At 36.6% G+C, this 14,912-nt stretch overlaps 1 protein-coding gene across 2 annotated transcripts in view; it reads right to left on the bottom strand.

Annotated features, from left to right (window-relative positions):
• Positions 1-14,912, bottom strand: part of LOC114655941 (collagen alpha-2(VI) chain-like) — an 81,922-nt gene that overhangs the window by 11,011 nt on the left and 55,999 nt on the right. For both annotated transcript variants that reach the window (XM_051930593.1, XM_028807265.2), the window contains exons 17-25: positions 14,284-14,346; positions 12,883-12,945; positions 12,142-12,204; positions 9,795-9,845; positions 5,723-5,758; positions 4,908-4,970; positions 4,750-4,812; positions 645-680; positions 521-566 (exon numbers count right to left, since the gene is read on the bottom strand). In XM_051930593.1, coding sequence (XP_051786553.1) covers positions 521-566; positions 645-680; positions 4,750-4,812; positions 4,908-4,970; positions 5,723-5,758; positions 9,795-9,845; positions 12,142-12,204; positions 12,883-12,945; positions 14,284-14,346 — 484 coding nt within the window. The remainder of the gene's footprint in view (positions 1-520; positions 567-644; positions 681-4,749; positions 4,813-4,907; positions 4,971-5,722; positions 5,759-9,794; positions 9,846-12,141; positions 12,205-12,882; positions 12,946-14,283; positions 14,347-14,912) is intronic.

Below are 14,912 nucleotides of genomic sequence, written 5' to 3'. Positions count from 1 at the left end.
AATCCTCATTGTTGACATTATAATTAGCAAAGTGGGCATTTTACTACAAAAACAGCCACAGCACACTTCAAATAGCTCAAAAGAATGTGTCCATGTGATAGCAAATGATTCTAGTGTTTGTTTTCATTAGACACCTTTGTGGAATTAATGCATAATAGTCTATGAATTATATATACTAATGCATGTTAAATATGTTGATTACTGCTCAGAAACACATGGAAAATGCACCTGCATATACACAGGTGTTAATTAGTCCTAAATGTGTATCTTTTGACCAGGTGTACTTATTTGGGAAAACCGATGAAAAATGGAGAGATGCTGATGTTGTCTTTACTTGGAAAGTAACAAAACATTACCTTTTATCTCACAGATTGGATAAAGATTAACTCATTAGGAACATACAGTAGCGGAAGACATGACTTTGTGTTAGGGAAGCTTAATAGAGAGGTTACTAATAATACTAGCATATCAGCTAGAAATCTAAGGGATGAGCCACATGGAGAAAAATAAAAAAACTTACCACAACATCCACAAGTCTCTCGGACATAAGTCATAACATCACAGTCCTGAAAAAAGTTTAACATAATCATTTATATAAAATTTAATATGAACACTAGGAACAAAATTGTTCTAAGGTGACTTACAGAGAGTCCTGGATCACCTGGAGGACCTTGATCTCCCTAAAAGAAAAATGAAATCATTGTTGTGACAAGCAATTAGGAACTTGTACATTAAATTAATGTGAAATTAGGTTTTAATAAAGTTCATACTGAAAAGTAAAATAAAAATAGTAATTACATTTAAAAGTTGAAATTTAACCCAGCCACAGGGGATGCACAAACCAGTGTGTTTCTTCGTGCCGGTCCCAAGCCCGGATAAATGGGGAGGGTTACGTCAGGAAGGGCATCTGGTGTTAAATTTTGCCAAATCAATATGCAGACAACAATACAAATTTTCATACTGGATCGGTCGAGCCCCGGGTTAACAACTACCGCCACCAGTACTGTTCGCTATCAGGGTGCTGGCGGAAATTGGGCTACTGTTGGCCAAAGAAGAAGGAGAAGAAGAAGAGGGGGGAGACGTGTCCAGAGGCAGGAGGAGAGGAGGAAGGTAAAGAGAGTGGAACTGAGGGTAGGAACTTTGAATGTTGGCAGTATGACTGGTAAGGAGAGAGAGTTAGCAGATATGATGAAGAGAAGGAAGGTTGATATATTGTGTGTGCAAGAGACTAAATGGAAGGGGAGTAAGGCCAGGTGTATTGGAGCTGGATTCAAATTGTTTTTTCATGGTGTGGATGGGAGGAGAAATGGCGTAGGGGTTATTCTGAAGGAACAGTATGTCAAGAGTGTTTTGGAGGTGAAAAGAATGTCAGACAGAGTAATGATTATGAAGCTGGAAATTGGAGGTGTGATGATGAATGTTATTAGTGCATATGCCCTGAAAGGTGGGTGTGCGATGGAGGAGAAAGAAGATTTTGAATGAAGTGATGAACAGTGTACCCAAGGGACAGAAAGCGGTGATTGGAGCAGATTTCAATGGACATGTTGGTGAAGGGAACAGAGGAGATGAGGAGGTGATGGGTAGGTATGGTGTCAAGGACAGGAATGAAGAATTTCAGATGATAGTGGATTTTGCCAAAAGGATGGACATGGTTGTGGTGAATACGTATTTTAAGAAGAGGGAGGAACATACATACAAGAGTGGAGGAAGATGCACACAGGTAGATTACATCCTATGCAGAAGAGTCAACCTGAAGGAGATTGAAGACTGAAAAGTGGTGGCAGGGGAAAGTATAGTTAAGCAGAATAGGATGGTGGTCTGTAGGATGATGTAGGAGATCAAGAAGAGGAAGAGAGTGAGAGCAGAGCCAAGGATCAAATGGTGGAATTTGAAAAAGGAAGACTGCAAGGTTGAGTTTAGGGAGAAGGTCAGACAGGCACTGGGTGATAGTGAAGAGTTACCAGACAGTTGGGAAACTACAGCAGAAGTAGTAAAGGTGACAGCAAGAAGAGTGCTTGGCGTGACATGTGGACAGAGGAAGGAGGAAAAGGAAACCTGGTGGTGGAATGGGGAAGTACAGGAGAATATACAGGAGAAGAAGATGGCAAAGAAGAAGTGGGATAGTCAGAGAGATGAATAAAGTAGACAAGAGTGCAAGGTGAAGAGAGAGGTGGCGAAGGCTAAAGAAAAGGTGTATGATTAGTTGTATGAAAGGTTGGACACTAAGGAGGGAGAAAAGGACCTGTACCGATTGGCTAGACAGAGGGACTGAGCTGGGAAAGATGTGCAGCAGGTTAGGGTAATAAAGGATAAAGATGGAAACGTACTCACAAGTGAGGAGAGTGTGTTGAGCAGATGGAAAGAGTACTTTGAGAGGCTGATGAATGAAGAGAACGAGAGAGAGAAGAGGTTGGATGATATGGAGATAGTGAATCAGGAAGTGCAACGGATTAGCAAAGAGGAAGTAAGGACAGCTATGAAGAGGATGAAAAATGGAAAGGCCGTTGGTCCAGGTGACATACCTGTGGAAGCATGGGGGGTGATTAGGAGAGATGGCAGTGGAGTTTTTAACCAGATTGTTTAATGGAATCTTGGAAAGTGAGAGGATGCCTGAGGAGTGGAGAAGAAATGTATTGGTGCTGCTATTTAAGAATAAGGGGGATATTCAGGACTGTAATAACTACAGGGGAATAAAATTGATGAGCCACAGCATGAAGTTATGGGAAAGAGTAGTGGAAGCTAGGTTAAGAAGTGAGGTGATGATTAGTGAGCAGCAGTATGGTTTCATGCCAAGAAAGAGCACCACAGATGTGTTGTTTGCTCTGAAAATGTTGATGGAGAAGTATAGAGAAGGCCAGAAGGAGTTGAATTGCGTCTTTGTGGACCTGGAGAAAGCATATGACAGGGTGCCTTGAGAAGAGCTGTGGTATTGTATGAAGAAGTCAGGAGTGGCAGAGAAGTATGTAAGAGTTGCAGACGGTGGCACTGTCCAGAAAGCAGGAGACAGAGCTGGAGGTAGCAGAGTTAAAGATGCTAAGATTTACACTGGGAGTGACAAGGATGGATAGGATTAGAAATGAGTACATTAGAGGGTCCGCTCAAGTTGGACGGTTGGGAGACAAAGCCAGAGTGGTGAGATTGCATTGGTTTGGTCATGTGCAGAGGAGAGATGCTGAGTGTATTGGGAAAGGAATGTTAAGGATAGAGCTGCCAGGGAAGAGGAAAAGAGGACGGCCTAAGAGAAAGTTTATGGATGTGGTGAGAGAGGACATACAAGTGATGGGTGTAACGGAACAAGATGCAGAGGACAGAAAGATATGGAAGAAGATGATCCACTGTGGCAATCCCTAACGGGAGTAGCCGAAAGAAGAAGAATACTTAAAAGTTGAAATTTGAGGAATCAAGTGGTTAATTACTAAAATTCACCAAAGACACTACATCTACAAAAAGATTTCTTTTCAATTTCAGTTTTGTTCATTTACATTTGTGAATTGGCTCCAAATTCTCTTGATAGTTGGATGTCCCTTAGAAAGTTCCAACACTGACATTTGTTTTCAAAGGTTTTTCTTCTGGCTCTCATACCTGTTTAACACCACACTGGTATAATATATCATGCGCCTACCATGACAAATATCATCAGTAAACTGGTAATCATAATTCTTAAATTTATGCTTACATTTTTTTGTCCTAAATAAATTTACAGTTATATACTTATTATTCATATGCATCACCAAATACCAAAAATTACTAGGTGATTTTAAGAAAACAAACCATTTTAACTTTTTCATGAAGAAAAATAATTTAATGTGTTTTGTTTGCCATACCAATACTTCATGCAGTATGTATATGAATAGCTTGTCAACAGAAAGACAGTTAAGAAATATTCTAGTTCAGAAGATGAATACTATACATGTACTGTATTATGTATTTACAACTATCATTTCACAGAGAAATCCTGGATAAGGCCTCCTACAAAGCATGCTATAATATAACAGGCTAATGCCTATCCAAAAGTATTGTGTGCAAGACAGATACCAAACCTGGACAGGATGTCACACACACGACATGCAGAATCATCCTTAGAAAGTGCCAGGGCCAGAAACTTAAGCCACATCCTTACACTATGTAACATCAATATTCAGTATTAGCCTGCCAAACTACCATTTGCCTAAGCAGCCATTCTAGCTCTAAAGGGCATGATATTTTATCAATAGTGGTTTAATGGCTGTATTTAGGGTTTACCTAGGTCAGCTTGTCATCTAAATGACAAATCTGTTTCCTCCACTCTTTCTGTGCAGGGTGAGGCCCATTCTTTTAATATTATCTTACATCACTTTCAAACACAACTTGTACTTCACTCTGGGCCTTATCCCTTCTACCACCATCTTTGTGCACACCATCCTTTGCCTTTCACTCCACATGCCCAAACCACTTTAATGTTTCTTTTCAGCACAACATCAATTGCCTTCAACCCAGTTCTTTCTCTTAACCTGTCATTCATCTTCTCACACAGTGGCATTCCACACCTCCATCTGAGTATTCTCTTCTTTGTTCTTACCAGCTCTGCTCCCATAGAATATACTACTCCTTTAAAAAAGTTGTACTTCTGTAATACCTTTTCCAACAGTACCATTCTTAGTTTAACATTTCACTGTTTACAGTTTATTAAAATCAAAATGCATTGATATGATGATTGCTTACATAGAATAATTACATCTAAGGCTGTGGTGTTTAATTACATATACTTACTTGTACTCCTTTGTCTCCAAAAGGGCCTCTTAATCCTGGCTCTCCAACTGGGCCTTGATCACCCTTGGGAGATAACAAACATGAGAAATTAATTATTATAGTAAGATCGAACAGTTATTGCACTGCTCAATAATATTCAGACTGAAATCAGATAATACTTGATCTCCATCATTTCCTTTAACACCAGGGCTTCCTTTTGGTCCTAGATCACCTCTTCCACCCTAAAAAGAAACATTTTATGTTAAACTCAACAAAAAACATATGAAGTAACAAATTCTGCATTTAAAAGTAAGCAGCCAATTAGGTAGGTGGCTTAGTAGCTTACACAGTGAAGCTTTAACTGCAATGTTACAGGTTTTCTTTCATTTTTTTCCCAGTGTTTATACATTGTACTGGTTCTATTGACTTTTTCCCTGTGAGACTCTTTTTAAGTACATCAAGTAAAATGGGAAAATATAACACTTCTTAATCAAGTCAAGCACTGAAGTAATTCAGTTGGTTTTGTTTCTAAAACTTACATTTTAAAACATGTTATTACTTTTAATAAAATTTTTTTCTGGATTTCCTCCTTATGTTTCTCAACAGTACAGTAAATCTAACCCATGTAGTGCCTGAGAATTTAAACAGATGTCTACTTTGAAACAAAAATCAGCTTTGCTGCAAATATTTGATGATTTGTATTATTCCATGCATTTCATCGTGTACACATAATAACAGCCAGTAGTTGCAAAGTGGCAATATCTTGTCTAAGCATATTTATGTTAAATTTAAGTTACCAATTGTGGATTTTTCTATTACTGTTCATTTTAAAAGGTGTGTATGTATGAACTTTGCCAATCTGTTTTATGGATTGTACTGCTTAAACACTTGTGTGGTGATAGTCTATTATTAACACTACCAATCATTTAAATTCATTGGCATAAGAGGTAGTTTAACTGAATAGTTTTTAGGTATATTAAATTATGAGCCTTACTTGTGGTCCAACACCGCCTTTGTCACCAGAATCCCCCTGTAAAAGCAGAGGTCATGTGATTAATGTTATATCAGTGCTTCATTGTATCAGAACTCCTGCTGCCTTGCACTTACATGATGATTTAATTTTTATGTGTAATATTATTTGTAATTCAGTATATATTTGATGTAATAACAACTGTTTCATGTTTCATGCAACAAGCTTTTCTTTAAATATAATGTTTCATTCAGCCAGTGAGTGAAATATTAAGCATTAAAAATATTCTGCTGCTCATACTCAGGCAAACTGACTTTTTCTGTTTCTTTTTTAACAGTTGATGCAATCTAGTGAACACATTTTCTATGAAAATCAAAGCAGACTGTATTGCTGTTGAAGATGTAAAAAGTGTATGAATCTAAGGCTGACTGCAACTCACTGACAATTGTTACAGGAACATTAGGGACATAAAGATTTCAATAGTTCATGACAATTTTTTTATCAATATCTTTAGTATTGAAAATTTAAAAAATTGTGAAATAACTGCAAGCAGATATAATAAGAGGTCAAGGTTCATTTTCAAATTCATAATGATTAAATGCACCTCATTTTGGTTTTTGAAATATTTTGCAAGGAAATACAAGGAAACAAATAAGTAAAAACTAAAGGTTTTTAGGAAATATTTGCAAATCATGTGCTCCACACACAAGCACTTTTGGTCTTGTGTTCTTCTTACAGATTTGTAATCCTTTTTGCCATTTCCCTTCCTTATTTGTTCATTAGCCCTATTAGCTTACATTAAAGTTTATTTTCACTCCTGCTTTAATTTTCTGCAATTCTTTTAGTGATGTGTATTGGCTCAAGTTTATCTTGACCTCACCTGATAACTCATAATATGATTCCACTGTCTCTTGTGAAGATGAAACCATTGGTCTTTTTTTCTTTTCATAGGTGACATGCATTCTGAGTGAATTTCCCTTTAAATAAAAATCCAGTGCTCCAATTGTATGGTCATGATAAGATGGAGCATATCCTGGAAATATTGGGAATAATGTAGAAGCCTAGATGGCTTGCCAGTCCTTTGCAGATTTAGACAACATTCATTTATGTTCCACACAATCTAGCCTTTAGGATATAGATTAATGAAATATTGACTATTGCCAGCTTCTCTCTTATATTTGCTAAAGACTAAATTCCTTTTTTGTTGTAATTTTTTACTCGAGAGTTGCCAACTTTTCCCACAAGCTGTGCTGCATCAAAGTATGCAAACTGCTTGTATTTATAACTGCATCTTCTGACCATCCTCATACATAAGTCAGCAGTTCTAGTCTGGCCTGTAATACTGGAAGTGCTGATCTGATTTTATCTTTCTGTTTCCTTTTAGACTTCTTCACCCTATCCTCCTACTCACTACTTGGTTTAATTTACATTATACTTCGAAGATTGCAAAATCTCTTCCAATAAAGAACTCTATCATTATTGACATTTCTATATTATTTACAATACCTTGCAGGCAGCTGGCTCTTAATATGTAATTTACAGCCCCCTTCCTCAGACATGTCTAGTTGCTTCTGTGGGCAGAGAACACTATACTTACAACTGAAATTACAGATGTTAAATGGTTGAACTGTTGTTCTTATCTACTCCTCAGTTTCAGTAATTTCAGCAAGGAAACTGATAATCTAGAAGGGTTTCAGAAAGTCTAGGGAATCCCAGCTTGTAATATGTTTTTGGACAGTATCTAAGTACTGAGTACCTTTGTTACAGGCCTAACTTGGAGTATATGTGTGCAGGTATCGATACAAGGCAGGAGCCAAGTCTGTCTCCTTTAAACAACTTTTAGGTTAAGTTTAAAAAATCAGTATGTATATGTTCTGTCATCCAACACTCTACTGTCCTTTTGAGTTATTGTGATACCGAGAATTGTACAACAGATATTTAAAAAAGACTCTTAAAATCTCTTTTGTTCTAATTTTGTATTTCTAGGTTCACAGAGGCAGTCTTAATACATTAAGAAAGTAAAAGTTCTTATAAAGGCAAAAAAAAAATGGCAAGGTAAATTAAGCACATGTCAAAAATACTAACTTCTTTCTTTGTTTGGTTTATATTAGTTTTTCACCTAAAAAATAAAGTGAAATACAAACTCTTGAATAATCTTAAAAAATTTGCCATGTGTACATTGGTTCAGCACGCTCACAGTCATGAACAAGCTAGTGGGATGCTACACCAACTAATGCTGTGTAAAATTCAGCTGACCCGCATGTAAGTAAGGCAGATTGGTGAAAGCATGTGAGGAAGCAGGAATGTTCAAAAAATATAAAAAAAGAAAAAAAAAACGGATTGTTTTAACTAAGTCTATAATCCAGAAGGCAAAATACAAAAATACAAGCAGTAGGTCACAAATAAGAAACAATTTTTGAAACAGTGTCCAAATTCAGAAATGGGCATTTCTAAAATCGGTAGTTAAAACACAAGGCAAAACTGAAAACAAGAAGTAAACAGTTTAAGCAAACACAAAATAAACACTTCAAGCAATGCAAGAAATAGGCCACCCTGAAATGACTAAACATCTAGTAGTAACAGGTAGTATAATGTTTATACTTTATTTTGCTTTTGTTGTGTGGCACTAGCTATTTGATCTATAATACATGAATACATGTGTAACTTTTTCCTGCCTGTTAAAGATGTAACAGAAAGGGTAAGTGCTGAACTGCAGTACCCGACAGTGTGGTCGATATATGGGATTTGAGGCATTTTGTTAAAGTCTAAATAATAAAGAGTATAAAGGGGAATAGAGTCACCTAAGGACCCTCTCGTAACAAAACAAAAACTCTTTTTAAGTTCTCAACCTCTCCATCATGTGATGGCTTCATAGAAAATTTAGCCATGCAACAGTGTCTGGCAAGAAGACCATGATACAAGAACCAAGTGAGAAAATGTTAAGGGAGAGAGAATCTATGAGAGCAAAATGTCTTATCTGTTTACACTTCATGTCTTAAGCATGCATCACTCCACATATTAGAACAAGTTAATGGCTATGGTTAATACATTTAGCTAATTCATTTTCACTGTCTGTGTATCCAGTTATCTCTGCTGAAAGGTCTACTGTTCCCACAGTGATCAGGTGACTAGAGACATATTTCTTTGTTATGAACAGATATGATGAAAGTTTAGTCAAAGTGGCTTAATTTCCTTACGTAACTACATGGCAAATGGTAAACTATGTTACAATACTACTACAGTATACAATCTGGTTGGAGAGGGGGCAATACCACTAATCAGTATTTATAAGCATCATTAATTTTTAACACTTGGAACAAATTCATATTGCATATTGTAGAAAAAAACATTCTGAAAACATTATGATAAAATGTAAAATCCCAGCTGCTGTACATCTTGTGTTGGGATGTCTGAATGTGAATTACTGCACATTTTGCAAAGTTCATTTCGAAAATTATCAACTTTAACTACATTTGATAATCATTAGGAAATCACTCTAGAATCACTCTAGTGATTTGGGGTGGAGTGGTGGCTCTGAGGCTAAGGATCTGTGCTGGTATCCAGAAGGTTGCCGGTTCGAATCCCCGTCACTGCCAAAAAGAGATCCTACTATGCTTGCTCTCTTGAGCAAGACCCTTAACCTGTAATTGCTCCAGGGACGCTGTAGAATGGCTGACCCCAAGGGGTATGCAAAAACTAACAAATTCCTAATACAAGAAATTGTATAAGACAAAATAAAGAACAAAAAAAAATATGATATATCTGTTCCATGAGCTCATTTAGTAAGTTTTTGATGTGACATTTGTAACTGTCTTCTCATTGCACATACCAAACAAAGATAGTGAGATGTGGTCTTGTTCATTGGAAATTAACCCAGAAAAGCCTACACAAAAATAACTATGCATCAACAGTTTAAAAATAATTTCAAACAAGGAGACCTAAATAAATTCTGAGCTCTGCACAGGGCAGGAGAGTGAACAGGATAACCATAAACACTGAGAAGCAGAGGCCTAATACTTCTAGGGTTCAGGATTGTTTTTACCCTTTATATTCAGCTAAAACACACAACATTTTAAATATTTTTTGATTGCTATACCATAGTTCCACGTGGTCCTGGGTAGCTCAGTCCATTTCTTCCCCTGTCTCCCTATATAAAGAAAATTGAACAGTGTATAGAAAATTGTAAAAACAAAGCTGCAAGCATCCTTGACTTGATGAAGTACCTGGAGAAAAATTGTTAATTTATTGTCATTACAATATATCTCACAAGTATACAAGAAACAAAAAAATGAAACAGTATAAATAGTGTGATTTGATACCAACAGTAAAAGGAACACATTCTTTGAACATCTACAAAAAGATGATGTATTAATTCACTGTTCAATCCATTTAATTCAGGTCAGGACCATGGAAGCCAAAGACCACATCGTCAGCATCGGACATAAGACAGGGACCAAACTTGGAGACGGCAGCATCCATTACAGAGAACTTTACTACACACATATAAACAATTACTTATACTGGGCCACTCTAGATCTGACAATCAACCTAACACATAAGGACGGTAACCAAAATACCAACAAAAAAACATTCACGTAGATCTATACATAAATCTATACTTGATCAGCCTGGTGCATATGTCAGAGCACTATTTCTGGCTCTTTCTTCAGTGTTCAATACCATACAGCCTCACATACTGATTGGAAAACTGAATCGTATGAATGTCCATCCATCCATCCATTATCCAACGTGCTATATCCTAACACAGGATCATGGGGGTCTGCCGGAGCCAATCCCAGCCAACACAGGGCACAAGGCAGGAACAAACCAGCCCACCACAGTAGTATGAATGTAAACCCATTAATCACATTTTGGATTCAGGACTTTCTTTTAAATCATTCACAGACAGTCAAGGTACAGGACACATTTTCAAAAGTCATTCATTCAAATGCAGGAAGCCCACAGGAGTTTGTTTTAATTCCATTATCACATATGCAGATGACACCATGCTCATAGGATGCATATCTGGGGAGGATGAAAGCCACTATCTAAATCAAGTGGACTGTATGGTACAACTGGTGTAATAGAAACTTTCTTACTCTGAGTGTAAAAAAAACAAAAAACAAAGAAATGACTTTAAGAGACAGAAATCTGTATGTTCACCCATTGTTGTTTTGGGGGATGAGGTAGAAATAGTGAATGACTATAAATACTTAGGAGCTAACTTAGATAACAATCTTACCTGGAATGCAAATACAAAAAAGATATTCTCTAAATGCAATCAGTGTTTATTTCTCCTTCTTAAACTCAAACTAAAGTAGACAAAGGACCTCATGTTGTCCATTTATCGCAGCATGATTCAGTCTGTTATCATTTTCAGTTTCATTGCCTGGTTTAGTGGTCTAAAAAACCTCCAGCAGATTACTAAGCATGCAGCTGAAGTTATTGGGAGTGATGTAGATGATCTGGCAACTGTGTGTCAGAGGACAATGCTAAAGAAACTAGAAATTAATCTTAACTGATGACAGACATCCATTACATGTAGGACATCAGTAAATCAGGAAGGATAGTCGCTTTGAAAACCCACACAAATCGCTCCAGAAATTCCTTTCTTCCTAGTGCCATCCGACTTTTTAATAAGGAATATCGGAGAAAATAATTAAGGTTTGATATATATTGTGTAACGATTTTTGTGTAAATATGCATTATCAAACTGCCTTACCTTAACCTGTCTTGTCTCTATTTGTTTTGTTTCATTTCTTTCTGTCTTGTTATTAGATTCAACTGAGAAGGCAAATTTCATGTTTTCTTGTGTAAACATGACTAAATAAAGCAACCTTGGACCTTGGGAAAATGCAAATTTCACACTAACAATCACTAATACTGTATATTGATTATATACAGTTTTTATTTTCATTTAAATTTTCTTTGGAAATTTTATGAATTTTTGGTGCATTTAGGTGTGTTGTTTTATGATGAATTCAATTCTGTTGTTTTTTACTTTTAGTTATATATGAAGTAAAACGTTTTTTATGTCTTATTCTTGCTATTATTGCACACCATTTTGTTTTTCAAATGCACCTTCATTTGTTGGCTGTTAGGTACAGTTTCTACCTATTTGCTACACTAGGACAACTGGAAATAAACAGCATGTCAATTTTGCCATCTTTTCCCTAAATTCTTCTGTTGCTTTCTTTTGCAGAACAAAGATGCATTTAAAAAATTTCAATTATAATTTCACTGTGGATGATATTCTACCAAGAAAACCAAAGTAGAGAAAACTGGAACATGATAATATTTTTAAATATTTTAAAAGTTAAGATGCAAAGGAAAATAAACATAGTATAAAAATGGGGTCTTATTGTTCCCACTTGAAGATATGGCATTGGCATCAACTACTGTATAAAAATTAAAAAAAAAAAAAAAAGGTAAGAAGAAAGTACCTTTGGCCCTGAAGATCCAGGGTCTCCCCGTTCTCCGACATAACCTGTATCACCTTGAGATCCCTAAACGAAAAAAGGGATGCATGTTTTAATTGTTCTGTTAGTAAAGCTGAAGATTTCAGCTCACAAGTAAAATTAGATCAGATTAAAGAGTACGAAACGGAACAAAAAAAGTAGTATACATTTTGTCAAACATCCTTATATGTCTTGTCACACGTGTGTTTAGGAGACAACTAAAGGGCTTGAATACATGTGATTCCATGCCAGACCAGGGGGTGGCGAGGTGCACTAATTTTCCCTCTCGATCTTTTGCAGACCATTCTAGGGAAATCCCGCCCGGCTCTGGGGCAGCCAATGACGTCACTTCCGGTTTCGGTGTTGATGACATCACTTCCTTCGCTGGCCTTTTGAAGCCATCATCTTCTCTCAAGAGAGTCAGTTCAGTTTTTGACTCAGTGGAATGAACATGTCTTTGTTTATTAATCACTTTTTGCAGCCGGGAACAATTATACGGGTGGCCGCCCCAAACCTTTGCAATGTCTCATGGTCATTTTTGTGACAGTCTCTTTTACTATTGTTTAGTTACAAGTGGACACTTTCATTTTTAAATGCAGAGAATGTTTGTTGTACACCATATTTATTAGTATGTGACAGAGGTATGCCTGGACATTGTGTTTACCTGACTGCTCAGCAGTTCACTTCATTGGTGACAAAAAGTATATATTTGAAAACCAAACTCACTTTACTACCAGAATCCCCTGGTAGCCCCACTGGGCCTCTGGGGCCTGGAAGTCCTCTGTTACCCTAAAAGTGAGAAGAAGCAACAAAACATGAGATATTGCTGATTGATAATGAATAGACTAATACAGAATGTCAAAGATCATCTATGAAGCTTCTTTTGTCGCTAAACAGAATCTCTACTACTTCAGAACACTGTATGTCTAAAATTAGCAGTTCAATGTATATGTTGTTAGTTTCTTATTTTCAATGCATACCTATAATAAGCCAGTAACCTTCACGCATAAATCTTACATCTACAATTGTCCAGTCCTGCCAAACCATGAAAACATTTCTTAAAAATGTTAGTAAAAATTGTACTTGTAATGTCACAAAATAGATTAAAAGTGGGATATATTTAATACATAGTTGAATTTGATGAAATAGTGATGATAATGTGTTACTTTAGGTGAAAGTAGAGTGAGTCAGTACATTGTCATTCACTGAGTTGATATATTTTGTATAGTCAAACATCACGATGCTGTATCAAAAATGATAAATGTTTGAATATTCCTTATAAAATATGTTTGTTTAAAATTGTTTATAGCAGGTCTAATTTAATTTCAGTATTTGTGTAATAACTTTTCAAATAATTCCAAGCATAAAATTTAATAAAATAATTTCAATCATGAAATTTAATAGTTAATGTTTATGCATCACATATTAACATCTTTGCAGTGTTTAGTTTGACTGAAACGGATAAAAGCTAAGGGACTTTCTGTCAACCCTAAATTTTGTGTAACTTTTACAAAGTGTCCATAAATATATAAAAACCCTGTCCCATTTCTTCATCATCCATTGTGAAATATAAATGCATGCTGCCTCCTTGTTTAATTTTGATGGAAAATCTTCATAGTTGATTGATTGATTCTGCAATTTTTGTAATATCAAATTTATCCATCCATCCATTTTCCAACCTGCTGAATCCGAACACAGGGTCACGGGGGTCAGCTGGAGCCAATCCCAGGGCACAAGGCAGGAACCAGTCCTGGGCAGGGTGCCAACCCACCGCAGGACACACACAAACACACCCACACACCAAGCACACACTAGGGCCAATTTAGAATCGCCAATCCACCTAACCTGCATGTCTTTGGGCTGTGGGAGGAAACCGGAGTGCCCGGAGGAAACCCATACAGACACGGGGAGAACATGCAAACTCCACGCAGGGAGGACCTGGGAAGTGAACCCAGGTCCCCAGGTCTCCCAACTGTGAGGCAGCAGCACTACCCACTGCGCCACCGTGCCGCCTATATCAAATTCAGATTCCCATAACTGATTCTGTGCAGCAATGCACATATTTTTACTTTTATACATTACAAGTTAAGTTTCCGTTGTTTCAGTATTCTCCAAAATGCTACCAACCTTGGAACCTTTGTTTCCTGCATCTCCATGAATGCCCCTCTGACCATCTAGACCAGAATCACCCTAAAGAAGAAACAGTAAAAATAAAAAATTAAGAAATGTATCAGTCTGGATGGCTACTGAGATGGAAGGCTATGCATCAAAGGAAGATGCAGAACAAAAGAATAAATCAAAGATCAATAACAGAAGCAGTTTGGAATTGATTATTAATAATGTGAGGTATGTTCTATATGGTAAAAAGGCCTTATAATGGCAGATATACAGTACAAAGGCCATGTAATCTCTATCTTCATTCCATGGTCACACAACTCCCCATCTTACAACTTTTTTACCCACAGTAGCCACTCATTATGTTATTATTTCACAATATACTGTAGTACGATGAAAATGGCTCATTGGTAATACCTGCAATATCATTCAATCACAAAGAAACATTAGACAAACAAGGAAACTTGCTTAAAACAGCTGATAAAAAGAGGCAATATGATTAAGAAAAAGTGAAAACTGGATTTAGGATACATTGTTTAACAAAAGAAACAAACAGCAGTGTTTACAACAAAAAGAAAAGCATGTTACATTTGAGAATTAACATACTTTTTATACATTGATCAGCCACAACAGTAAAACCA

Source organism: Erpetoichthys calabaricus, chromosome 8 (genome assembly GCF_900747795.2).
Source record: "Erpetoichthys calabaricus chromosome 8, fErpCal1.3, whole genome shotgun sequence".
NCBI lineage: Eukaryota > Metazoa > Chordata > Cladistia > Polypteriformes > Polypteridae > Erpetoichthys > Erpetoichthys calabaricus.
This window is presented reverse-complemented; position numbering and strand designations above follow the sequence as displayed.